Source organism: Hippocampus comes, unplaced genomic scaffold (assembly GCF_001891065.2).
Source record: "Hippocampus comes isolate QL1 unplaced genomic scaffold, H_comes_QL1_v1.1 scaffold135, whole genome shotgun sequence".
In the NCBI taxonomy this organism is placed as follows: domain Eukaryota; kingdom Metazoa; phylum Chordata; class Actinopteri; order Syngnathiformes; family Syngnathidae; genus Hippocampus; species Hippocampus comes.
The window spans coordinates 2939086-2965227 of record NW_017805583.1 but is presented as its reverse complement, the minus strand read 5'-3'; the positions used below and the strand labels follow the sequence as shown (position 1 = coordinate 2965227).

Here is a 26142-nt window from a genome sequence, read left to right as displayed (position 1 = left end):
AATCTTAGCTCAAAACGTGAGCTAGTCACCGCCATGCTTTGCGGCAGGTGTCATGTTCTCATGATGCATGATCTTGTTTTTGCAAGCAACTGCTTTTTAGAATTGTGGTCTGAAAATTCAACCTTGGTTTCATCAGACCTTAACATCTTCTCCCACATACTCATCCACAGCTGTTCCTCTCATGACCACCAAACGACACAGTCCTTGTGAAATGCAAAACCTCAAGGCTTCATACAGAACAGGACATCCAAATTGGGGACGTTCAAACGTCTTTGTCTGAATCATACTGTGCCAGTCAGTTCCACGTGAATCGAACTGATTCTTTGCGAACACTTTAATAATTGATCATATTTCCTGGATGTGATTCAAACTGCATGTATTCTCGTTTTTTGTATCCAAACATACTTGTTTATGAAACACAAAGGAAGACCAAAATAACAGTAACACAAAAATAAATTACAGGTAAATTATTTTTTATTTAAAATAATTCTATCAAAACAAACTCTTGCAGCACCTGATCTGTGTTAGTTGAACCCAGAACCCACTGTGCTGCCCTACTAAGTCATATTCTAATTCTTAATTTCATCATTTGTTTGCACCATCACTACCCATCCATCTATCGATCCGTTATCCATTAAAGTTAAGGTGCAAGGTGCATTTTTAAGGTGCAATATTTAAATAAGTGGAACACAAAAGACAGGACTAGAGGATACGTTTGAAGAAAAAAAAAAATAAAAAGAATGGTGTTGTTTTATTATTGTAATAGTTAAAACACTGATCCAGGCCTTTAGTAATCTTCAGAGGCAATGATGCCGCAGTGATGTCAATTATTTCTTGTTAGATGACAGCGCTCAATATTATCCATTCAAGTTTCCTATGATGTCATTTCCTATGCATTTTACTTGTTGTGATGTAGGTATTTCATATACATCATGCTGTCTTAAAATGGCATTGTTGCTTAGCAACAAAATTTAATAAGTAATGAAGAATGCAATTCATACAGTAGTTGGTAATCTAAAACAATTCCTAAGGAAAGCAAGTAACCAAGTAGATATGTAATTATTCTTACATTTGATTGTGTTTGTGTAAAGCTGCTTGCGACATAAATTGTACAGTTTGTGTACTTGACATTGAAGTATTGAAATGGACAAGTGGAAAGGGTAGCATTCAACATCATTCAGCAATCCTGTTGTTTACGATTAACCCCTCGGACGACAACAGACAGAAGCATGGTGCAGATCATTTAGCTTGAAAAGTAATATCTACGAAAAAGGAAACTCTTCATTTCATTCCAGCCAGGCAACACAGATGGCACGCACAAAAAGTGTGTTGCCATCACCTGTCTCGACGAGTCTTCCTTGCCAGCTGTTTGGGAGAACAAATGATGTTAAATTAAAAAAAAAAAAAAACCTCCTGCTTCACAGAATAATGCGTGGTACAAATATTTGCTGAACATAACGATATAATCCTAGTTACTGTATGTCATGTACTGTTGTACATCAGCAACGATAATATCGAGCAGCCGATAGATTGTTGAATGATTTGTATCAGTGGGACAAGACAAGTCCTGTCTCCTGGAAATGGCATCTTTTTCCTCCAATTGTGAATACGGACGTTTCGGGTGATTATCCAATGAAATGATGAAAAAACTTAAGTCCCACCCTCAAGGAATGACGTTATGGCGGGCTTCCTGTAGAGTTCAGCGTTACGTTCTGCCCTCCAACTTGTTTATTTCGTCGAACCGCGACGTTTGGGATTGAGGAAACCGTAAAGTGTTTGCGAAAGTGTACTGAAGTTCGTTGTTCACGCCGTCCCTGCTCGAGTATCCAAACAGGAAATTCAGGTCAGAGGGCGCTCTTTTCAGACGCATTTGAACGCGACTGAGTTACGTGAGACTTAATTTTCAATGGTTATCACTGTAACGTTATGATTTCATCTTGAGGGGGATTCAAAGTAACAGCTCAGTTTAACATTCTTATTGGAAGTAGTACCTAGGTCATGTTCTGTGTAAATCAACGGCACTTAGCCTGGTGTGAGAAATGGTTCATGAGCTTAACAAACCCATTTGTTGTTAGCCAAGAGCTAGCGTTACAAGTTAGCTCCTTGCCGAAGTTAAAGTCAAGTCAACTTTGTTGTCAAATGTGCTCGATGTGCAACCTACAACACAGATGAAATTTCTTTCCTCTCAACCACATGAGAGAGAAGAGCCGCTGCGGATACTCGCGCCGCCATCAACAGAACAGAACAGTTAACATTAAATGACAAATAAAACAAGACAACACATAAGACACAGACAGTCATGCAATCTTAACCACTTTTCTGCATACACTTTGTTTTTTGAAGCAGTTATAGATGAAAGAGGAGAGAATCAAAGTTGCTAGTTGATTGCCAAGTTTGGGGACATTGCACATCGTGAGCTATACATAATTGGCTCATAATTTATAGCAATTAATGGTCTTGTAAGGTTATGTCAAGGAATTAATGGCCTTTTAAGGTTATGTCAAGTCAGGGCATTGCTTCTTATACGCGTTTACTATAATTACTTCCTCGTGCTACTTTGCACAGTTAATTGATGGTTGTTCCCTATTAAATATTAACCTTACATCCCTAATGTTTTCTAGGTATTCCAGATGGTCTCGATTTGAGTTGCCCTCAAGCAAAACTGGGCTCGACCCTGATTGTTCAATAAATGGCAGAGAGTTTTTACAAGTTAGAAGATGAAGCCTTCCCCAGTTTCCTCGGCAAATCTCTGGACAGCACCATTGGCCGTGCTACTCTGGGAAATTTAACACTGGGCTCAGGCCCTGGGCTGCCTGTGGCTGCTTCGACAGTGGCTAAAATTAGACCTCAGTCTGAGAACAGGTGGGAGAATACCTCTTCTTGGGATAGATCTAACCTGTAACTATGCATCATCTAGAGCAGTGGTTCTTAACCTTGGCACATTCACTGAACCTTTCTTCTGTGATTTTTATTTTTTATTTTATTTTTTTTTACAAATTCAAGACATAAAAAAAACAAAGTTATTGAAAACAAAAAAGTAAATAAAATTACATGGCAGTGTTTTTTTTTTTTTGTTTTTTTTTTTTTAAATTGTATGACTACTATCACGACAGTCACATGGTGACTACTGAGCAAACTAAATTTCCCGCAACACTGATTGGATAAGCAATGTAATGTGATCATCTGCAGCCAGTGATGGCCAAGCGGCGGTGTCATAACTAATTGACATGTTGATTTGGGTGTGTCTTAATCTCCATGGCAGAGGCTCCGTCGAACCCCTGAGACCGATTCACCAAACCCCTAGGGTTCGATCGAACCCAGGTGAAAAACCACTGATCTAGAGAATCATCACATAGGCTTGTGTATTATTCCAAACAAACTACTGTTTAAAGGAATTCTTACAGCAGCATGTACAAGCAATGAAGTGAGCTTGAATTTATATTACTGTACTGTTTTTTTTCTATTCCTGCTACATTGGGGTATTCTCGGTATATGCTGAGATGTGTTGAGATGATCTATATTTAACTACTCAGTGTAGTTCTACATTTGAGTAGAACTAGTCACTCTTTTTGAATGTAATACAAATTTTAATGGGGTTGCCGTATTCTCACCTTTTACAGAGACTGTGCTGCTGCTTCATACCTCGAGGAAAGTGAGCTGCAGCAGGCAAACTCGAAGTCATCTGTAGACAAGCAGCCCAAGTTTGCCCTCAGTTTCAAAGATGACATGTGAGTAAAATATTGTCTGAATACTGAGTTCATGCATTTTGGGACCTGGCATAAGCACTTCTGTAAGGAATTAGACTTTTGCACTGAAGCGTCATGGTTCTAGTCCCACTACGTGCAAAAGAAATTGCAACTAGTTTTTGAAGCGATGCCTCTTCTTCCTGACTCCTGTTGAGGGGCATTTGAGCAAGGCACCACCTCCCCCAAATGCAGCTGAAGGATGCAACGCCATTTTTGTGTACTGTCACTCTAACACCTTCCTTCTTCGCTTTCCAGATGTTTGTATACTGCGGCTGTGTGATGTGCAATAAATATATACAGCAGACTGTAAAATGCATTTCTTATTGAGGGATGAAAATGTGTATGAGAAGCACAAGTAGCAAATCTGTTGATTTCATAAATGGTAGACATGTATGGTCATGGGGTGTACTTTGCCATCGTTTGCCATTAATCAAGATTGTGGTCTGTAGTCTTGAAAATAATACAGTTTTCATATTCATTGATTAAGTTTATGTAGTAGAGTGTTTGGGCCCTTTTTCTTGTAATGTAAAACACTTTTTCTGTCATCCACCAGCAGACAGTTTTGTTGTATTTTTTGTAACGGCTACTCAGGAATGAGCACTTGAGTCAGATCATGCATCTATCCATTTTCTGAACTGGTCATCCTCCTGTGAAATGTTTACTTACTGGCATCACTATTACGAGTCAGCACTCTCATATTTGCTCTGCTGCTTCATTGACTATATCAAAGATTTAATGCTTTAGTTTCTGGAGTCAGTTTATTTATTTTGTTTTATTAAATATATAGAATTATTTGAATATTGCTATTTATTTAGGGACAATGCAGATGACTTTATCGCAGAACATCATCTATCAAAAATGCTGGTTAAGATTAACATGGATGAAAGCGCATCCAGAAACCAAGACTCCTTCCTGGGCCGTCTTCCCACTCAGATCGGCTCAGTCCAGGGCAGGCACACTGAACTTCCGACAGGTAAGAACATCCCTGTGTATCCAGTTCCCCCAATTCCTGAATATTATTTGCGCCTTATTATTCATTATAAAAGCTACTTTTGTTTGCAGGATAATTTAAAATATACATTATTATTATTTTTTGGAAATGGCAAAGCTGTATTAAGTTTATCCTTGTGTTCTAGTAGATCCGTCTTTTGCATAAGACAAAACTTGCTGTGTTGTGAGTCCCGTCTTTGTCAGATCTCTCAACAGGCCTCCTAACATTTGCTCAGTTTGGACACAAGGATCGTACAGACACAAAGGTATTTTTTTGAATTTCTCTAAAATACGGAGAGAAGCTTATTGCTTTCTTACTGTATAGGAACGATTAATTTCCTATCAAAATTGAAATCCAAAAATGTATGGGTAGCTCATAACTAAATATTTCATTTAAAGCAGTCTTTACACATCTTCATGGACATAACTCGGCTTAACTGCAAGTTCTGTGAATGCTTGTGGACTGTTACAGCAAGGCTTAATAATTCCAAAGTAATTTTTCCAATATCATGTACAACAGGTGCTCTCCCTGCAAGCCACTACTGAGAAAAAGAACGTGCTAAGTGAAGCAGTGGACAGTGACCATTTCAGTGGCAGCAACTGCAGTTTTTTGGAAAATGAAAAGCTCATCTCTGTGGACAGCATCGACAGTGACATTACAGGTATGACTAATGCATATGTGTATGTTTTTACTGGATATTGAATTAACTTTGGGAAGCTTCAACAGTCAAGGCCTAAGGTTTCGAAAGAGAACTATGTTTTTCACTATTGAGAGTAGTACCAGGACAGATGAGCATTTTACCATGCGTATAACAAGGGTCCACATCCATGTTTAATTGCTTTTTGTGTGTGTGTGTGTGTGTGTGTGTGTGTGTGTGTGTGTGTGTGTGTGTGTGTGCGTGTTGTGTCTGTGTATCTGTAGGTTTCAGTTTCGTTCATTTTCGGGGCCGTTTAAGGCTGTTGCTCATCGTGGCGTGTATGCGTGCGTGCATATGCATGTACATGTATGCTTGCACGTTCGTGATCAGATCGATCGCGGGAGGTCTGTTGCTTCAAAAGTCTATCTTCGGTCAAGGTTGGGCTCCCCTCTTTTAGAGAGAGGTGATTCCTCGGTTTAAAGTCAAATGCATCCTGGAATGGTCTACTTATTTTGAGGCTATTCTTGATAAGCTTCCACTTTAGAACTGTTTCAGGTTCCTGATGATTCAAAATTCCACAAATCTCAGATCTAACACCTGGGAAGCCAAGCCCCCCCCCCTCCCCCCCACTTCTTTTGGGGTAGTGTGGGGGGGGTGGTGAAAAAAAAGTGCCCTAATCTATTGATAATGGCTGTTAATTATATTCTGAATTTCGCTACTCGTCAGGCAACCTGGTCCCTATCCGCTGTGAATAGTGTGGGTCCACTGTACTTTTGTTTATTTTCACACTATTGTTTAAGGCAGTGGTTCTTAACCTGGGTTCGATTGAACCCCAGGGGTTCAGTGAGTCGGTCTCAGGGGTTCGACGGAGCCTCTGCCATGCAGGGTGAGACACACGCGACTCAACATGTTAATTAGTGATGACATGCCCGCTTGGCCATCACTGGCTCCAGATGAGCACATGACATTGCTTGTGCAATCAGTGCCGTGGGAAATTTAGTTCGCTTAGTAGTCAACGTGTGACCGTCGTGATAGTACCTCGTACAATTAAAAAAAAAAAAAAAAAAAGTATACTTATCTCCTGAAATTTTATTTATTTTTTTCTGTTTTTAATAAATGCGTTTTTTTTTAATATCTTGAAGTTGCAAAAAATGTAAGTATTTATTTTTCACTCATGAAGGGTTCGGTGAATGTGCATATTAACTGGTAGGATCCGGTACCTCTAAAAAGGTTAAGAACCACTGGTTTAGGGTATATTGGACCTTCTAATGTTTGTCATCATGGGGTTTCTGCTCTGTCTTCCTGGCTAGATCACCCTTGAAAAAGACACCTCTGTGTTTTTAATTTTCTAGTTGGTTGATTTGAGTCTGTATAATCCCCAGATGATAACATTGATTTCAACAATTTGCCGGACAATGAGTTGGAGCTGTACTTCAAAAAACTGGTGCCTTCTGCAATGCAAAGGGGTACGGTGGAGGGCGAAGAGCTCCCTGCAACAACAGTAAGATTAAAACATTGGTTCTCAGTCCTGTTTTGATAATGTAGTGGAGTGGTTCTCAAATCGGGGTGAAGCCACTTCGGCGGGTAAATGAGATTTTAAAATATATATTTTATAAAGTAGCACCTATGCAAGAAACAAAACAACTTGATCACAACAGTTATGCTGATGCTACAATTTGTTAATTGTTGTCTTATTTACTAGATGCTGCCTCGGTCATCTGACCAATCCTATTCGAGTTCCACAGAGCCTGAACAGGACAGACGCCAGATAACTGATGACTGTGATCAGGTTAATATAAATACACATTTGGCTCTTGAAAATGTGTATTTGTAATGTTACTCCTTTTCTCCTTCTTTTCAGGACAACTTCCAGATGCCTGTTGTGCGTCTTGCTGCCACAGGTATGGACTCCTATCCTGCAAGTGATGAAGACACTGAGGATGAGCTTGAGAGTGCCAGACAGACAAGCAGTTCCACTAGAATGAAGCTACTACCAAGCATCTCCAGGCAGTTGGTGAGAAACGGAATAGAAGGATTTATCGAGCCAAACGGTCACAACCTCACAGCAGTGATTTGTTCCTCGAGCCGGTCCTCGAGGCCAAGGACCGGCTCGAGGACTGAAGGTCGGTCCTTGGTCCTTGGCCTTGGCCTCGGAAAATTTTTCAAGTCCTTGGCCTTGGCTTTGCCTCGGAAAATTGTCCAAGTCCTTGGCCTTGGCTTTGCCTCGGAAAATTGTCCAAGTCCTTGGCCTTGGCTTTGCCTCGGAAAATTGTCCAAGTCCTTGGCCTTGGCTTTGCCTCGGAAAATTGTCCAAGTCCTTGGCCTTGGCTTTGCCTCGGAAAATTGTCCAAGTCCTTGGCCTTGGCTTTGCCTCGGAAAATTGTCCAAGTCCTTGGCCTTGGCTTTGCCTCGGAAAATTGTCCAAGTCCTTGGCCTTGGCTTTGCCTCGGAAAATTGTCCAAGTCCTTGGCCTTGGCTTTGCCTCGGAAAATTGTCCAAGTCCTTGGCCTTGGCTTTGCCTCGGAAAATTGTCCAAGTCCTTGGCCTTGGCTTTGCCTCGGAAAATTGTCCAAGTCCTTGGCCTTGGCTTTGCCTCGGAAAATTGTCCAAGTCCTTGGCCTTGGCTTTGCCTCGGAAAATTGTCCAAGTCCTTGGCCTTGGCTTTGCCTCGGAAAATTGTCCAAGTCCTTGGCCTTGGCTTTGCCTCGGAAAATTGTCCAAGTCCTTGGCCTTGGCTTTGCCTCGGAAAATTGTCCAAGTCCTTGGCCTTGGCTTTGCCTCGGAAAATTGTCCAAGTCCTTGGCCTTGGCTTTGCCTCGGAAAATTGTCCAAGTCCTTGGCCTTGGCTTTGCCTCGGAAAATTGTCCAAGTCCTTGGCCTTGGCTTTGCCTCGGAAAATTGTCCAAGTCCTTGGCCTTGGCTTTGCCTCGGAAAATTGTCCAAGTCCTTGGCCTTGGCTTTGCCTCGGAAAATTGTCCAAGTCCTTGGCCTTGGCTTTGCCTCGGAAAATTGTCCAAGTCCTTGGCCTTGGCTTTGCCTCGGAAAATTGTCCAAGTCCTTGGCCTTGGCTTTGCCTCGGAAAATTGTCCAAGTCCTTGGCCTTGGCTTTGCCTCGGAAAATTGTCCAAGTCCTTGGCCTTGGCTTTGCCTCGGAAAATTGTCCAAGTCCTTGGCCTTGGCTTTGCCTCGGAAAATTGTCCAAGTCCTTGGCCTTGGCTTTGCCTCGGAAAATTGTCCAAGTCCTTGGCCTTGGCTTTGCCTCGGAAAATTGTCCAAGTCCTTGGCCTTGGCTTTGCCTCGGAAAATTGTCCAAGTCCTTGGCCTTGGCTTTGCCTCGGAAAATTGTCCAAGTCCTTGGCCTTGGCTTTGCCTCGGAAAATTGTCCAAGTCCTTGGCCTTGGCTTTGCCTCGGAAAATTGTCCAAGTCCTTGGCCTTGGCTTTGCCTCGGAAAATTGTCCAAGTCCTTGGCCTTGGCTTTGCCTCGGAAAATTGTCCAAGTCCTTGGCCTTGGCTTTGCCTCGGAAAATTGTCCAAGTCCTTGGCCTTGGCTTTGCCTCGGAAAATTGTCCAAGTCCTTGGCCTTGGCTTTGCCTCGGAAAATTGTCCAAGTCCTTGGCCTTGGCTTTGCCTCGGAAAATTGTCCAAGTCCTTGGCCTTGGCTTTGCCTCGGAAAATTGTCCAAGTCCTTGGCCTTGGCTTTGCCTCGGAAAATTGTCCAAGTCCTTGGCCTTGGCTTTGCCTCGGAAAATTGTCCAAGTCCTTGGCCTTGGCTTTGCCTCGGAAAATTGTCCAAGTCCTTGGCCTTGGCTTTGCCTCGGAAAATTGTCCAAGTCCTTGGCCTTGGCTTTGCCTCGGAAAATTGTCCAAGTCCTTGGCCTTGGCTTTGCCTCGGAAAATTGTCCAAGTCCTTGGCCTTGGCTTTGCCTCGGAAAATTGTCCAAGTCCTTGGCCTTGGCTTTGCCTCGGAAAATTGTCCAAGTCCTTGGCCTTGGCTTTGCCTCGGAAAATTGTCCAAGTCCTTGGCCTTGGCTTTGCCTCGGAAAATTGTCCAAGTCCTTGGCCTTGGCTTTGCCTCGGAAAATTGTCCAAGTCCTTGGCCTTGGCTTTGCCTCGGAAAATTGTCCAAGTCCTTGGCCTTGGCTTTGCCTCGGAAAATTGTCCAAGTCCTTGGCCTTGGCTTTGCCTCGGAAAATTGTCCAAGTCCTTGGCCTTGGCTTTGCCTCGGAAAATTGTCCAAGTCCTTGGCCTTGGCTTTGCCTCGGAAAATTGTCCAAGTCCTTGGCCTTGGCTTTGCCTCGGAAAATTGTCCAAGTCCTTGGCCTTGGCTTTGCCTCGGAAAATTGTCCAAGTCCTTGGCCTTGGCTTTGCCTCGGAAAATTGTCCAAGTCCTTGGCCTTGGCTTTGCCTCGGAAAATTGTCCAAGTCCTTGGCCTTGGCTTTGCCTCGGAAAATTGTCCAAGTCCTTGGCCTTGGCTTTGCCTCGGAAAATTTTCCAAGTCCTTGGCCTTGGCCTTGGCCTCGGGTTGCCGGTCCTTGGACACATCCCTGCCTCACAGACGCCAGGCTACTCTGTAGTATGCCAGGGCTTTTCCTGGCTCAAATTGAGGCAGAGGTGGTACCATCCTGACCATGCGCCATAATGTGCATGTATTCTGTAAATTCAGCGGACTCACTTTCTTTTACAGGAAACATGCGCTAAGTTAAGAGCTCCAGTAAGAATATGACTATTATGTTAAAGCATTAGTTTATTAAAACTTGGATAATAAAGGCCTCTTCTCAGAGTCCACAAACTCTTGGGTAATTATCCATAAAGACCACCCACAAGTACTGCAAGGTGAAAAAGTGCAGCGTGCACACAAATAAATAAATAAAAGTCGATGGAGTAAACTCACATGTGAGCACTGCAGTGTATGACTTGAAGCCAGCTAACAGGGCTAACATCATCCAGCCATAAATCAGAAGTGAGGCACGTGTAATTTTCCTTCTGTCAGGGTATGCAGAAACATGACACCTCCTGTTTTAGAATATAGTGGCGTCTCCGAAGTCTAAACCGTACGCGGCGAGTGGGTTAGTAGCCCCCAAAAGTCAGCGATGCAAAAAGGCGCCCACAACATAAATGTTGAAATCAGATTGTGTCGTATGAGGCCCATGGCTCCTCTCTGGCAAAAGGTTTGCATTTTTCTTTTCTTGACAGCGCAGCCATCTTCGTTGGCTTTCAGAATGCCATCATCCCCATGCCCGTCCTTTTTTTAAAAATTAGACTTACTGACAAGATGTTATTACGATAATTATTTTGCATCCCAAGTTTCAGTGTGTTTTGGAGCCGCAGTTGTATGTGTGCACAGGACACGGAGTGATACTGGAGCTCTGTGAAAGAGGACCCATTGCTTTCGGTCTTTCCTGTGCACTGCTGTTCATATAGCGCCTCCACAGTGGTGCAATGCTGCAACTGCAGTCAAAATACGATGCTTTACGCTGTGTTGAACGATGTCAATCAGTCTGGCTGGGGGCGGCCGCTATGCAATTTTAAGATGATTTAAGATATCTGTTTGCCTGTGTCTTTTTACAGGTTGGGGAAAGCACTCATCCCAGTTTTAGGCCAGGTTTAGAAGGGGGAAGTTCGGATGATGAGTCGTCAAGCGGCCCTGGCGGTCCATCGGTGTCTGGGATTGAACACAGACGATCTGCAGAGGGACAAGTTATTAACCCTCCTGTCACAGGTTAGTTGTTGTATAATTATGCACTATTTAGCGGATCTCGAGATTATGTTGTCACTTTTGATTTACATGAAGTTTGACATCTTGACACCAATATGTTTGATTTTGTTGTTCCAGAAATTGTTGTACAGTATTTGTAGAATATGAGCAATTTATCTGCTAACATTACTTTGCTCAATCAAGACGCTTCAGTGTGTTCTATATTCATATGAGTGTTCTTAAGAACACATTAAGGGGTGAATTCCACGTTCTTCAAAAGTGTGAAGTGGGTCAGTAGGAACGTGTTATTGGGTCATTATACGATACACACCCACAGTTGAATTAAATGTGCGCAAAATTGTTGGTACCCAGAAATAACTTGAATCTGACAAAAGTCCGAATAAATTAAAATTGATAATTAAAATCAGCCACTGCTTTTGAAATGTGGTTCAACAGAATTATAAAAAAAAAAAAAAATCACAATAATAATGAAACAGGCCTGAATAAAAACGTTGGTGCTTTTACCTTACCGGTAATATTTTGTTGCGCAACCATTTGAGGTAATCGCTACAATCCAATGATTTTTGTAACTTTCAGTGAGACTTCTGCACTTCTCAGCAGGTACGGTATTTGGAACCACTCTTCATAACAAACCGAATGTACGAAAGCATTGGTTGGTCTTTATTTTCATGAACACATTCATATTCAGGAAATGTGTCCTCTGCATGACACCACAGTCTTGAGCCTGCTGTCAATGGTCAGTTGCCTCTGATCCTAACCACTTGGCCACTGCTTAGTATAATAATTTGTTTTTGTCATATATTATATGATACTGAACATGAAGCTCATTCACTTTGCATGGACAGACAACTTGCATGATTGTTGTTGTCGTTGTTGTTTTTGTCTAAATCAGGGGATGGAGGCGGTGGGGATGGGAGCAGTGGGAGTGAAGAGAGTGGCGATGATGGGGGAGTTTCAACGATCCCTTTTCCCACCTCAACAAATGTTCCGTCCACCTATGATATGATGCGTGGGCTGGGGATTCTGGGTAGCAGTTCTGTTGGTGAATATGGAGATGGTGCTTCTTATAATCCCACAGAACATGGAAGTGTCAACTTTAACACACATGCAGAGGTACGTGTATAGTCTCTAATTATTGCCACTTTGAAGCAGCAAGACTGATTAAGCATGGTTCGCTGTGTTTATCTGTAAAATCTGCATCATTTCATTTGACCCACTTCAAACTTTCAAAGATTGTTGTCTTTCCGAGCAATATCTGTATAAATTCTTCCTTGCCTTGCTGAGCATACATACTAATCAGTAATAGCCAGGGTTGGGATGGTTACTTTTAAAATATATTCTGATATGGTTACTAGTTACCCGTTAAAAAAATGTAGTCACTAATGTAATCCGAGCACCAACATTCCAGTAATGTAACTTGATTACTTTTGGATTGCTCCAATACCAAGTACACCAATGAAGACAAAATAAATATTGCTGCAATATATATTTGTATACAGTGGACCCCACTATTTGCAGGGAATAGAGACTGGGCCGACCACAAATAGCACAAATCCGGAGATGAACAGATCAGTGACTCTCAAGTGCTGGGATACATTCGTAAAAGAGCTCTTATCTGCTCCAAGAAATCAACAAATTTCACTTAATTAGCCAAAAAATTTATATTTATAACATATATAAGGTATCATTCATCTATCTACTTGTATATCAGTGACTTATAGAGGCAGGCAGAACAAATTAATGATCTTCTATGAAATCGTAATTTAGTTTTCAGGGTAGAATGGATTCATTGCATTTCCATTCATTTCAGTTGCAAAATATTACCTCAATTTAGGAACATTTCAGGTTACAAATTGGCTCATGCAACCAATTAAATTCATAACTCGAGGTTGCACTGTAATAGTATACCTAGCCAAGCCAAGATTTATAATAATCTTGCTTTTATTTTATTTTTTTATTTCTATGCACACAGATGGGTGACCGTGTGGGTCCTGTTGGAAACGGTGAAGCCTGCACCTCTAAATCTTCATTGGAGGGAAATCAGGGACTCGCTCCTGTGAACTGGACCATGGTTATGGACAGACAGGAGGCACTGGTGAGTAACAGAATATGTGTGAATGCTAGATTATTTGAACTGAAATAATACTAGTGTGGCGGCCCGGTGGTCCAGTGGTTAGCGCGTCGACTTCACAGTGCAGAGGTTCGATTCCAGCTCTGGCCTTCCTGTGTGGAGTTTGCATGTTCTCACCGTGCCTGCATGGGTTTTCTTCGGGTACTCCGGTTTCCTCCCACATTCCAAAAACATGCATGGCAGGCTGATTGAACACTCTAAATTGTCCCTAGGTGTGAGTGTGAGCACGGATGGTTGTTCGTCTCAGTGTGCCCTGCGATTGGCTGGCAACCGGTTCAGGATGTCCCCCGCCTACTGCCCCAAGACAGCTAGGATAGGCTCCAGCATGCCCCGCGAACTTTGTGAGGATAAAGCGGATCAGAAAATGGATGGATGGATGGATAATAGTGTTACTTACTTGGGTACATTTAGCATAAGTAAAACTTGTAATGCTTCCAAGATATTTATTTAACATAAGGAAAGCTTATTTGTTGCACATTTCATCTATAAGACTCTTCAAATTGCTTTACATAAAACATTAAAAGCATTACAAAAAGGGAAACAAAATGTTGAAATTGCAAAAATCATGAAATAATCTAAATGGATGAGATTAAAACCAAGCATCAGTCTAAATAAATTAAAAGATAGCAAGAAAATGCTAATTTAAAACAAGATAATAAAGGATAGATTCATGAAAATGCTGGAGTAAACAGTGTTTTCAGCCCTGATTTAAATGAACTGACAGTATGAGCAGACCTCAGGTATTTGGTGAGTTTGTTCCACAGGTGAGGAGCATAGTAACTAAATGCTGCTTCACTTTGGTTTTGGGTCTGGGAACACGGAAAAGACCTGTCCCAAATGACCTCAGGGTTCTGGGTGCTTCATTGGGTCCTAAAACATGTACTTTTGTCCTACACCATTTAGAGATTTGTAGACCAACAGCAAGATTTTACAGTCTATTGTTGCCTAATTTCATCTTCATGGATGACAATACTCCATCTCATTGAGGTCACATCATCAGGAAACTTCTGTTGGAGCCTGGTATACCGCAAATGGAATGGCCTGCTAGTTCAGTTGGCATTGATGAGCATGACAGTCTTTTGTCTTGTCCAAGAAAACTATGTAGCACAACTGGATAAATAAGGCTGGTGATTTTTATTTTCCTACCCGCCCCCAAAACTATAGCAACTAACATTTTATAATTTGAATGCCAGGATGCCATGGAAAGCACTGAGTCTACGACAACAAATGATCGATCTGACTTTGCTTATGTGAAAAATGAAGCTGGACCTAAGAGATTCTTGCAAGCAAAATCCTCTTTGTCCCAACTTCAAGTTGCCCAGGACAACTTCCATGGCTCAAAGGTAGGATGGTCCAAATATTTTAAACATTGATTGAAGACCATTTGTTTTTCAAGAGTTCCCGCGGGGATAGAAGTGCTTAAAGGGGGTCTCACTCCACTACCAAGACTCTTGCTCCACCCCTCACGAATATTTGAAAACGGCGCTCAAAGTGGGGTGTTGCCTGGAGGACCATTGCTCTTGGGAGGGGAAAGGTTTTGGCCTGGTCTGGTCTAAACAATCCTCCTTAAGACTAAACGACGTCCTAAATATTTTCTATACTACGACAAGCTATGCTAAATAATCACAAACCTGAAAATTGATATAAAGATGTAGGAGTCTGGGCCATTTATATACTCCATAGTGGCAACTCGGCTATGTCGAGATTCTGAAAGTGACGTCTGGATTCCCCGCCAGTCCAATCCAGAGGAGAGAAAGCCAACTTCACATCAGTGCAGTTTGTAACATGAAGATGGCTACAAGCAATGTCATCGAGTGATAACTGGTAGTCAATGTGGTTTTTTTCTTCTGTTTTTACAGGATTTATTTTCCCTAGATTTACTCTATTTCTCGGAAAACATATATTGAATGTTTATCAGCTTTGTTTGAAGAATTTTCTAGAGTTGCTTAAAAAAAGACCCCCCCCCATTTTTAAAATCAATCAAGGGGCCATTTAGTGTGAAATTGTCCAAATCCTCTGACTTCAACTTGTTCGCAGTAATTATTATGATTTCTGTAGTCCTTCATGAAAACGGATTGATTGTCTGTTTCATCAAAATTGCAAACATCTACTATTACTTTGGGAAAACAAAGTAAATTGTATTTGTTGTGTCTTTAGTTTTCGAGTAAACTCTTAACTTGTTTGTCATTAAACAGTTTAAAACATACTCGAGACGGGGCAGAATCACATGCACATCACACGTTTGTTGCACAGCAACAAGGTGCATTTGGGGCTCTTTCAAAACGTCAGGAACTGGGAACCACGCCGTTCAGTACAATAATTGTTTTATCTTTGATTAGTGAGAAGCCAAAAGCAAAATAATTACATTTCAATTAATTGACCAGCTCCAAGTCAATTCAACAAAAATGAATCTTAAAACAAAAGTGAAAGTTTTATTTTGAACTGCACTACCAGTCAAAGATTTGGACACAGTGTCTCAGAGCACTTCTAAGTGTCCCAAATTTTGACTAGGAGTGAACATCTGAATAGAAAGTGGAATGTGTTAGAGTAATTGAAATGATCCATTTCCATTAGCACTAGAACTGGGTTTCCAACTGTAAGTGTGACAGATTGGTTAAAAAAAAACAAACTCAAAACATTTCAATTCAGGTGCTGCCTCCAGTGAATTTAAGAGGAGGACCATGTAGTAACACTTCTGCCTTTGAGGCCTCGGATGCTACCAGCGAGGAAGAGAATGATGATCTTTCTACCTCCCTGGAGCCAAAATATTTCTGTCAAAGCTTCCAGGGTGAGCGAGATCATGACTGGAGCAGCGTTCCAGACAGGTTGGGATTGGATTTTCAGCAAGGTTGGTGTTTACGAAAGGAGCAGAAATCATTTGTTGTCATTTTATGAAGTCTTTGCAATGATATTGAAGCCGTGTCACCAAATTAAGGTTGCTTTACAATTTTTGATTTATGACCACGTAGCCCTGATACTTTGAGCCTCCTGTGAAGATTGCTTTTCTTCTTAGGTGCCTGTGCCCCTCATAGTGTCGTGTACAAAAATGAAGAAGGCCAGTGGGTAACAGATCTGGCTTATTCCACCTCCTTTGAGAAGGAAGTTGATGGGAAGATATCACAAAGCAATGGGCAATTTCAAACTGAGGACTTTGTTTCTGCTGGTATGTATCAGGTGAACAGAAATATATACTGTATGTCCATGTGTGTTGTAGTTACTGAACACATTGTTTATGCTGTGATGTCATTAGGGATGGTACCAAAGACAGAACTGTTTAGGGTTTGCACCGAATATCGACAGTACTACCGAGAACCAATTTGAACCATATTTATGATTTCATGTGGGGGGCCAAAATGCAGCAAATTACGTAGCACGTCGGGTACATTCCAATGATGAATTTGATCCCAACAATTACTTTTTTTTTCTCATTCATATCCTCTTCTGTCATTTTTTGCTAAATTTCAATCCAAGATGGATTTGAGCTCATCTCATGTGCAGCAGGCCTTGCGTTCTTGACAAACTTCACAAGGAACGAAGATAACACTAGTACAATTAACTTCATTGTATTACTGTTCATTCAATTTGTCGCTTATTGCAAAGAACTTTGTTTTGCACTTTGTTTTTTAATATTAACAATGTTGCTATTATTTATACTTTTTAATTTTAAAATTGTATACATTTTATTTTTCCCCCTTTCTCTGGCTCATGTTGTAAATGCATTTTTGTTATTAATCACGTTATAAAATTGAAAACTAATTGTTAAAGTGATTTTTTTTTTTAACTGTAAAATAAATCCTTTATTACCACAAACAGGAAAAAAGTACCGTACTGAAAATTGGAACTGAATTGGTTCATTTGGGAAAGGTACGCTTTCCTAGAAGTCAAATGAGATTATGTAGTATATTTTGCATTCTAATGTTTCATTTGGCTTTGCTTTGTTGCAGGCGAAGCATTAGACAAGATAATGAAAGATCAAGTGGAATTTGAGAAGGAGCACCAATTTATGCAGGTATAGTCACAACAGAAATGTGATGCTTATTGTAGTCCCTGTAATGCATTGGGGTTTTAAGTTGGCCCACGCCTTTTCATAGACGTTTTTTCTCTGATCCTACAGTTATACTGTAAATCTCAACTGATCCAACCTCAAATTATTTGTCTTTGTCACTGCAAGAACCGAAATGCTTTTGAGTAATTCTATAATTGCTATTTGCTAATTGCTATACTGGTTGCAATTTCTAAATGATTTTTCTTACTTTGCATATAATTTGCAATGTTAAACGTCTCTCCAATAATCACCAGCATGAAGACAAGTAGTCAGGGCCAGTTTACAAACCACTTCGGTGTGGCTTTAAAAGTAGGAGAAAATACGCTGCCAACATTTCTTTGATGTAGGCCCGCATTAAATAAACCAGGGGTCCCCAACCGCCGGTCCGCGGACCGGTACCGGTCCGCCGGGCATTTGGTACCGGGCCGCACAGAAAGAACTTGCCTTAATTCCGTTTTATTTATTTCGGAATACGAAAGATGTTTTATTTTGAAAACTTACCGGATTCTCCGTTACATCCGTCTGTGTCCAGCTTGACACACGTCAAGCCACGCTTCTCCGTAACGCGACCAATTAGGCTAAAAACAAACACCGGAGCTCGCAAAATGAGTAAAAAAACTGCTGGAGATCGCAAATGACGGCGGCCTTAAAAGTACGTTCGAGACAACTGGATTAAAGTTATGTCTGAATACTCTGAGATCGCCACAATAGCACTTTTGCTATTTCCGACATCCTACCTGTGTGAGGCGGGGGGATTATGCAGCAACGGCGACGAAAACAAAATTACGAAGTAGACTGGACATAAACCACACACTTGCGGTGTCATTGTCTCTCCTATTACCCCGAGATGGGACCGTCTGGTTGCAGAAAATCAAGCTCGGTGCTGTGGTGAGTCGTCATTTTCATGCACTTTGAATTTGCGTTGTATCGTATTTTGAAGGCATTAAACATTGCCATAGTGATTGGAGTGTTGCGGCCAGATTAGACGCTCCTTGTGTTTATTATTATATTTCGAAAACACCACAGTTTTCATGCAGCTCATACCATATTATTTTGTTGTATTATTTCCGCCACACCTTAAATGCCGGTCCCTGAAAATATTGTCTGACATAAACCGGTCCGTGGGGCAAAAAAGGTTGGGGACCCCTGAAATAAACGATTCTTACCAACGTACCATCAATTGGTTACAATCTTGAATAATACTGTGATCTTTTTTGCAGAAAGTATGACATCACTGGATCATTGTTCATCAATGTTATTCTTTCTGTTTCATTGGAAATTGCAGGAGGAGAAGATTGTATCAGATAGCAATAACAGTGCCTCTCAAAATGACTCCTCTTGGAAAGCTGGTAGTAATAGCTACGTCTTGATGAGAGCCTCTCAAGTTTCCTCTGAGTTTAATCCAGGGGACCAAAGCTACTTGCGTCTCTCATTGGGCCAGTTTTTTGAGCAACGCTCTGAAGCTCTCGGGTGTCTCGGCAGTGGTAACAACGTGGATGGGATTAAACGGGTGAGTGATAGAGAAATGCTGTCATGTCTTATCAAGAGCTATTTTTTACAGTGTCCACTCCCTGAAGACTTGAGAAGTTAATTTAAGAAAGGTTTTCTGTTCCTTGCAAGTTGTTAATGTGACACAATACTGTCATTACAGCGAGCAACCACATGCTTCTTTCTTTTTAGCTTGACCCTTTCATGCAATGTGATGTAACTTATTTTATGTTTCTTCAACACCTATAGCCATCTTTTGGATACACTATTACCTCTCCAGAGAAGAGGGAGCCATTTGCACTAATTCACCCCTGTGACTTCTCAAGTGAAGGGAGCTCTCCTCACAGTGACTCCATTGAAGTCAATGAAACGGATAAAACACTAAATCCTGGTCAGTAATAACTTGATGCTTCAATGAATATACAACCTTTCACAAACCTTAAGGTCCAAAAGATGAAAGATGAATGACGACATTGAAGTCTTGACAATGTTCTCCGATTTATATCAATATGTTTACAGATGATCTGGACAAAACAGTTGAGGTATCTGGGGAAAGGGCATCACCAAAAGGGAACACAGAACCTGGCACTTGTGAAGAGAAGGTAAAAATCATCTTGTTGATATTTAAATGTTTGTGGGAGTCAGCATGCTGCACAACTCGTTGGTTGCTTGCATGCAAATAGAAACCTGTTGAAATCTGCGAATTAGTTGTTACTTTCGATCATGACTCTATTGTATTTTCCATTAGTCATTGGCTCTCACTGGGTAAATGAGTTGGCATCATCATAAAATGTGCCTTTTTTTTAGGACCATAATGGCCTTGAAGCTTTGCTTGACTGCACTGAGGGGCTTGCCTCTGCACCAAATACGCAGAGTCAGAGCAATGCGTCACCACAAACTAACAGTAGCAATCTTATGTTAAGTATCAGCACAATTGCATCAGCCATTGCTGATGCTTCCATCAGTACTGACACGTCACAGCTGGCTGCCATGATTATGGAGCTGTCCAAGAAAAGTAGAGCGAGGAATGGGACAGAGTCCTCGAAATCTGCGGGACCTGGTAAATTCGTCGTGGAACCTTGTCCAGATGAAAATGTAAGGTTTTTTGATATACCCGTATATATTTTTTAATTTACTAAAACATTACACAACAACACTGTTTTTTTTAATAATTGTATTTTTTTGTAATGATTGATTGTTGGTTATATTTACACTTAAAATTTATGACCATATATTTTGTAATACTTTTTTTTTTTTTTTTTTTACACTAACTTTTTTTGCCCGTTTTGAAAATTACATCAATGAATTACGTTATTGTGGTTTAATTGACATACAGTATTTGAATTGTAGTAGCTGATTGTACATCAACAAGGTAAAGAATCCAAATTAAACAGCATTTTGTTGCATTTACTTATTGCAAATATATAACCATATTTTTGTTATTATTTTATCTCCCATTAGCGCAGCACTGGTGAAGATCAGAATGGCTTGTCGGTCACCCTGCAAAGAAGTACCTGTGTTGAAGACCAGGGTGCCTTCGACATCGAGAAATACTTACAGAATAACATGTCTGGCTGCAGTGACACATCAGTAGCACATAAAACCTTTGACCTCACAGGCTGGGCTGATGGCATCAGCCGATATCGAAAGAACCAGCCCGGATATGTTGAAGAACAAAGTTCAGCTAAACAAATGGATAGTATAACAGACTCCAAAAAAGAGGCAGAAGTCACAAGAGGAGACCGACCATTAAAGACTGGCTCTTCTACAATATCTGACACACATACATTATCATCTGCTGACAAGGCTGGTCTAAAAAGAAGCTCCATCCCTCATCTTCATTCATCAGTCAACACTTGGGACTCGAAGAAATCTTCAACTCACACTGGCCTTGCAGAGAAAAATGGCACATGTGACAACACCGCTTGTCAAACTGCAAACACTAGTAGTTTCTCAGCAAGAACATCATCAGAATCTGGAAGTAAGTTTGAAGAGTTAAATCCCCAAGTATCCTATGTCGGGTGCTCCTCAGAGACCTATCAGAGTGTTCGTTTAGGCACTTCTTCCTCCCCAGGATGGAACAAACACCAATCCTATCTTCCCTGTCATAAAGGTTCTGTCCAGCAGGAGGAGGGTGTTAGACAGAGTAACTCTCCAGGCAAGCAAACGCCACCGGAAAACCTCATGGCTGCTCCACTCTCTCATTGCTCTGTGGAAAAACAGGTTGGCTTCTCCTTTCAAAATCCTCAGTCCTCAGGCGACTGCGCATCCGGTGAGTAGAGGTTTGTGTATAAATAATAAGGATGGTCTGTTTGTTTGTGAGCCCTCCATTAATTATAAACAAGGCTATTGTAAATCAACTAAATCTGTGACATCATTTGTTTACAGACCTGCCAACAGATCCCTGTGTGGAGGAGATGCAGTGTAACTTCAGGCCCTCCACTTCTCCTCTAACTCACTCCTCTCCCAGTCAGAGCTCCCCACCTGAAGCTAATAGGCACTGTATCCGTTCAAAAGCTGCATAAGTATACTGTTTAGTGAATGTATTGACACGATTATATATTTAAGGATTTATGCAAAAGATTATTTCACCGTTGAATATTTATTTGCATCGAAACCGATGCTTAGAATCAAAAGGTGTAATTGTACCAATCAGAGTGTTTGTTGTTCTCTATTGCCATGCTTAAATAACGTAACTGTCATTGTTTTTCGGATTATAATGTAATAGTTCCAAGAATTAAAAATCTATCAATGACAATTTTGTTTTTTGCCTTACAGTTTTATTTATTACATTGTCTCCTTTGCAGTACTGTGTCTCCTTCGGCAGCCAGTGGAAAACTAACAGGCAAACGTCCAGGTCATGACCTCTCTCCTCATTCTCCCTGCTCCAGCCCCAGTCTCAGCAGGCTCACATACATCTCAATGAATGATGCTACTGTTGTACCGACCCCTGGAAGGCAGAAGGTACCGTAGTAATTATTTATTATACTGTAGATAAAAGTAACCATATTGTATACATTTGTCCACCGGTATCTACATACAGAATTTGTGAAAGCTTTAACCAAATCAACTTCAAGGGAACGCTTTATTCTATCTACAGTGGTAATTCATAGTTACCTTTTTTTCTATTATTGCATCGTCAACATTTGTTCCATTAATTAAAAATAAATTGTTGATTTCACATGGCAAACTAAAAGTATAATTTAATTTGAATTCATTGTAACCTAACAGACCTCTTCGGAAAACATTTCAAGCTATTCAATTCTACATTATAGACATATCTAAACTGTTAAAATCGATACATCAATGTTTTAATATATCATGCCCATTCTGACATCAAATGAAGGTTGACAAGGGAGAAGGACATTTAATTTAGAAAATGGATTACCCTCTTCAACACCTTTTGTTTTGTCCTCCCTCATAATACACTAAACCCGCCTCCCATGGCGTGCTGATGGACACGGATCGACACTGGCCAGTGAGCCTTTCCCACTGCCCAAAAATGCGTGTTTACCCGTGGTTTTGCGGCAGTGGGAAAGGGGTATAATGTGTAGTTGTGTCGTATTTGATGCATTTTTTTTTTTCTCTTTCTTCGCAATGACAAGGGGCGCATTTGTCTGGCAACAAAAGGTTCTAAACATGAAAAATAAATCGCTCACTATCATTTAAGGGTAAATGATATCGTTTATAAATGATCACCTATTCATTCTTAAATATGAACACTTAAACATATTTTATGCTAATGTTTTCCATGTTTATTCTTTTAATAATTTTTTTTCCTCCTCTTAACCCCTCAGAGTGACAGCACCATGGCGCTCAGTACCACAATCATCAGATTTAGTCCAACTCCACCTATGGAACAAGACCCACAGTCTAATGAGAATATTTGCAGCAATTCCAAAAGCCTTGAAGGACTGCATTCGAAAAGTCTGGAACAGCTACCAGCACAGCACAGGAAAAATCCAGAGACCTCGTGTGGTAGCAATAACCTGAGCTGTACCCGAAGCCAGTGTGAACGGAGCAATGGTTGTCCTGGGGATAAAATTGTTGGTCTTTCATCAAATAGCAGGAACTGCAAGAACCTATCTGAGTCCAATGTAATACTCACAAAGATGGACTCCGGCTATATCAGCAATTCACACATTCCACAAAGTGGCACCACAGTAGCTGCTAGCTCTGTTCCATCTTTATTTCCTGGTGGGCTTAGTTTACCTCAGTCCTACTCATCAGTGGGACCACACTATGGGCCCATGACATTTAAGCCTGCATATCATGGCTTGATTGACTACCCCCACCAAGGAGGTATGCAGTCCCTTGTTAACTCCAAACTAACTCAGCAGTACCCTAGACCTGATGCTCAATTAAATCCTGGGGTCTATCATGTGGCAGCAGCAGGAGCCGGTCTCTTCAGTGTACCTTCTTCAGGCATGTATTTTTTTTTTTTTTTTAACTTTGAATGATTTCATTGTTATTTTAACTCTCTTTTCCTTGTTTAAGACTGCCTTTTGTTTCTTTTTATTTTAATTTATGTTTTTAAAGATGTGGCCAATGGTGAGCCAGCAGTACGACCAAGCCATCCCACAGGACAACCTTTGGGGATAGCTAGTGCTGCTGGGTCCTATCACCTTCCTATATCCACTCAGAGCCTTTGTGACAGAGGCATGCTTGGGAAACTCTACAGCCAATATGGTGGAGAACCAATGACAGCAAGTTGTCTCGATGACCTAAGAGGTAAAGGTTAATTTTTAGTGTGATGTGAGAACAAGACGGACCGTATTGCGTATGAATTTATTTCTTCTTCAGTTCAAGTGGTGGTGCCGGAGGAGCTTCAATTTCCTCATGCCTGTTGTGTCGGAATTGCTTCACAAACCTCCCTAAGCATTTTCAACCCCTCTGAACAATGGCAACATGTGTCGATAACAGTTACCAGTCTGGCCATTGATGGAGAAAAGGTACCGGTAGTCATTTTTAGTGAATTACTAAATTTGAATTAACGTTGAAATTGTCCAGAAACTCAAAATCCATATTGCGGTCAACTGAAAATGTCAGAAAACAGTGTCTGTCCCCTGATGGGACTTGGCTGATTTTAATGTCTGTTATAAAGTGAGAAGATAGCACACTGCATTCATACAGTAGTCTTATTTTGTCTTATACCCCAATCACTGCAGGTGGATAGTTTGCCTTACCAATGGCTGATCGTTAAGAACAAGACAATCATTGGCCCCAAAAGTACAGAAGAGCAAAAAGTGTTGTTCATCCCTCCAAAGGCTGGTGTCTACCAGTGTGTCCTCAGTGTTTGCTCTTGGCCTACGTCTGTCAACACAGAACTGGCTGAGAAGGCCAGCATTTTTGCCAGAAGGGTCATGCTGGTTGCCATTGCAGAACGTCCTTCGGTAGAGGTGAGCCAACTATAGAATATCAGTAGTCTCCATTTCATCTTAAAGGGGAAGTCAAGGGGGCCCAAAATTTTCTTTCCAAGAATATGTTCTATGCATCCCCACTAGTCTAAACATGGTATTGTGATTGCTATTTACTTTGTAGAATATGATTTAAGCAGTAAAATCCACCTATTTTTGTGCATCTCAGGGGGAGGCCATTTTGCCAGGCGCAGTCGACTGAAACTAAAATCACAGTTGCTCACAGTTCAGGTAATGAATAATCATGGCTCAGCTTCAGAAAACAGGTGAGCCATGATTGTTCATTACTTCAGCCCTGTCGACAGCATGTGGCAAAATAGCTGCCCACTGAGATGGATGAAAAAGGGTGGATTTTACTGCTTAACTCATATTCCACAAACGCAATAATAATCTACATGCCTGGTTTAGACATGCGTAAAAAACATTACTGTCAAGAAAAAAATGGGTAAGACTTCTCCTTTAACGTAAATGCAACAAGATAAACTATCATCCTCAAGATAAATCATCCATTTTCTTTCTTAGGTTGAAGTAGGTAAATCTGGATGTTTGGATTTTGGAGATTTGCCAGAAGGCAGCTCGAAATCCCTTCTTCTGAAACTTTTCAATATGACCCGAGCCACAGTGCCCATCCGACTTGTCATCAGTGCTGTAAGTCAAAACACAATGCATTTCCATTACTTTAGCACATGCACCCTCATCATCAGCTGCAGGGATATACCTGTAGTCACTTATGGTAGCTATGTGATTCCAGTGTAATGGATACACTCTGCAGCATCTGAGGTTTAGTTGGGAATAATCAGACTAATACTTGAAGAAATGCAAATTAAATTAAAAAAAAAAATGTTGACTCCAAAATAATGGGTAACCTCACATTCTACTTGAATTCTTTCAGAAGGCGACAGCATGGCGTTGCTTCGCAATGTCCAAACAGCATATTTCCTTAACATCAGAGGCAACACAACCAGCAGGTCACATGACCCCACTATCGTCTCCTTTTGTGGTGAATCACGTGTTGCATGCCAACTATGGAGAGGTTAGTCTTGCTGAAAGCTTTTCAACCTTTGTCAGGACTTTTGAATTGATGTGTGGATGGCATGCAATTTTTATTTCTTTCAATGGAAGGCAATGAATCAAAACTTGTAATTAGAATTATGAAAAATAGACTCAAGCAGTTTCACAGAGCAGTACTGTAAAGTTACCTCACCTACCAACTTAGTTTTTTCTGTCCTTCTAGAATCCAGAGTGTTTTATGGTTTGGGTTCACTTCAAGGCTCTCCAAAAGTATACACCGTCAACAGGTACTAGGTCTTGGTTCATTATTTAACTTGTACTTTATGACCCTATTTAAGTGCAAAACACGAATGTATTAATGTGTTTTTAAAGGAGACAAGCACTTTTTTCACAACTTAAAACAGGTGTCTTCATTTTTCTGTTGGGATGCTTTCACCAAAATACCCCAAAGATCCAAAAAATGGTAGAAACCATATTTCTTGCCATGGTGAAATTGGCTTGTTTTAAGGGCAGATTTGTCTCATGCCATGATCCAGGCTTCATACCAACCATATACCGTATTGGCCCGAATATAAGACGGTGTTTTTTGCATTGAAATAAGACTGAAAAAGTGGGGGTCGTCTTATATTCGGGGTCTAGACATTATACCCATTCACGACACTAGATGGTGCCAGATACCATTGAAGCGAATGTTGAACTTGACTCCCCAGGCCAAAGCAAACCCCTGTCACGAAGAAAAAAAAATAAAAATAGCGGTAGCACGAAGAAGAAATATAAAAAATAGCGGTAAGACACAAAAGAGAAGAAAATAATAGAAGAGATAACAGAAAATGGAGAAACGTAGCGACAATCTGGAGAAAAGTGGGTCGAAGATCGGCCAGGTTAACCGGCAGCTGAGAAGTTCTGATGTCATTTACATTTCAAAAACCAGAGGCCATTCATTTACGAATGTGATTGC

At 41.0% G+C, this 26142-nt stretch overlaps 1 protein-coding gene across 3 annotated transcripts in view; it reads left to right on the top strand.

The window, feature by feature from the left end:
• Nucleotides 1-1661: 1661 nt before the first annotated feature.
• The window catches only part of cep192 (centrosomal protein 192), a 41150-nt gene continuing 16669 nt past the window's right edge, over nt 1662-26142 (top strand). The window contains exons 1-31 of one of the 3 annotated variants that reach the window (XM_019880026.1): nt 1662-1843; nt 2622-2862; nt 3621-3728; nt 4562-4719; nt 4941-5002; nt 5257-5398; nt 6757-6875; nt 7077-7163; nt 7236-7388; nt 10945-11095; nt 11985-12205; nt 13065-13187; nt 14417-14566; nt 15873-16071; nt 16237-16386; nt 17168-17232; nt 18554-18778; nt 19006-19147; nt 19276-19358; nt 19564-19851; nt 20218-20737; nt 20870-21028; nt 21145-21253; nt 21564-21720; nt 22554-23181; nt 23296-23487; nt 23560-23708; nt 23925-24155; nt 24696-24821; nt 25066-25206; nt 25408-25471. In XM_019880026.1, the coding sequence (XP_019735585.1) occupies nt 2690-2862; nt 3621-3728; nt 4562-4719; nt 4941-5002; nt 5257-5398; nt 6757-6875; nt 7077-7163; nt 7236-7388; nt 10945-11095; nt 11985-12205; nt 13065-13187; nt 14417-14566; nt 15873-16071; nt 16237-16386; nt 17168-17232; nt 18554-18778; nt 19006-19147; nt 19276-19358; nt 19564-19851; nt 20218-20737; nt 20870-21028; nt 21145-21253; nt 21564-21720; nt 22554-23181; nt 23296-23487; nt 23560-23708; nt 23925-24155; nt 24696-24821; nt 25066-25206; nt 25408-25471 (5275 nt within the window). In that variant the 5' untranslated portion in view covers nt 1662-1843; nt 2622-2689. Of the gene's footprint in view, nt 1844-2621; nt 2863-3620; nt 3729-4561; nt 4720-4940; nt 5003-5256; nt 5399-6756; nt 6876-7076; nt 7164-7235; nt 7389-10944; nt 11096-11984; nt 12206-13064; nt 13188-14416; nt 14567-15872; nt 16072-16236; nt 16387-17167; nt 17233-18553; nt 18779-19005; nt 19148-19275; nt 19359-19563; nt 19852-20217; nt 20738-20830; nt 21029-21144; nt 21254-21563; nt 21721-22553; nt 23182-23295; nt 23488-23559; nt 23709-23924; nt 24156-24695; nt 24822-25065; nt 25207-25407; nt 25472-26142 lie in introns of all 3 variants that reach the window. The other 2 variants (XM_019880025.1, XM_019880024.1) reach the window with 2 other exon arrangements.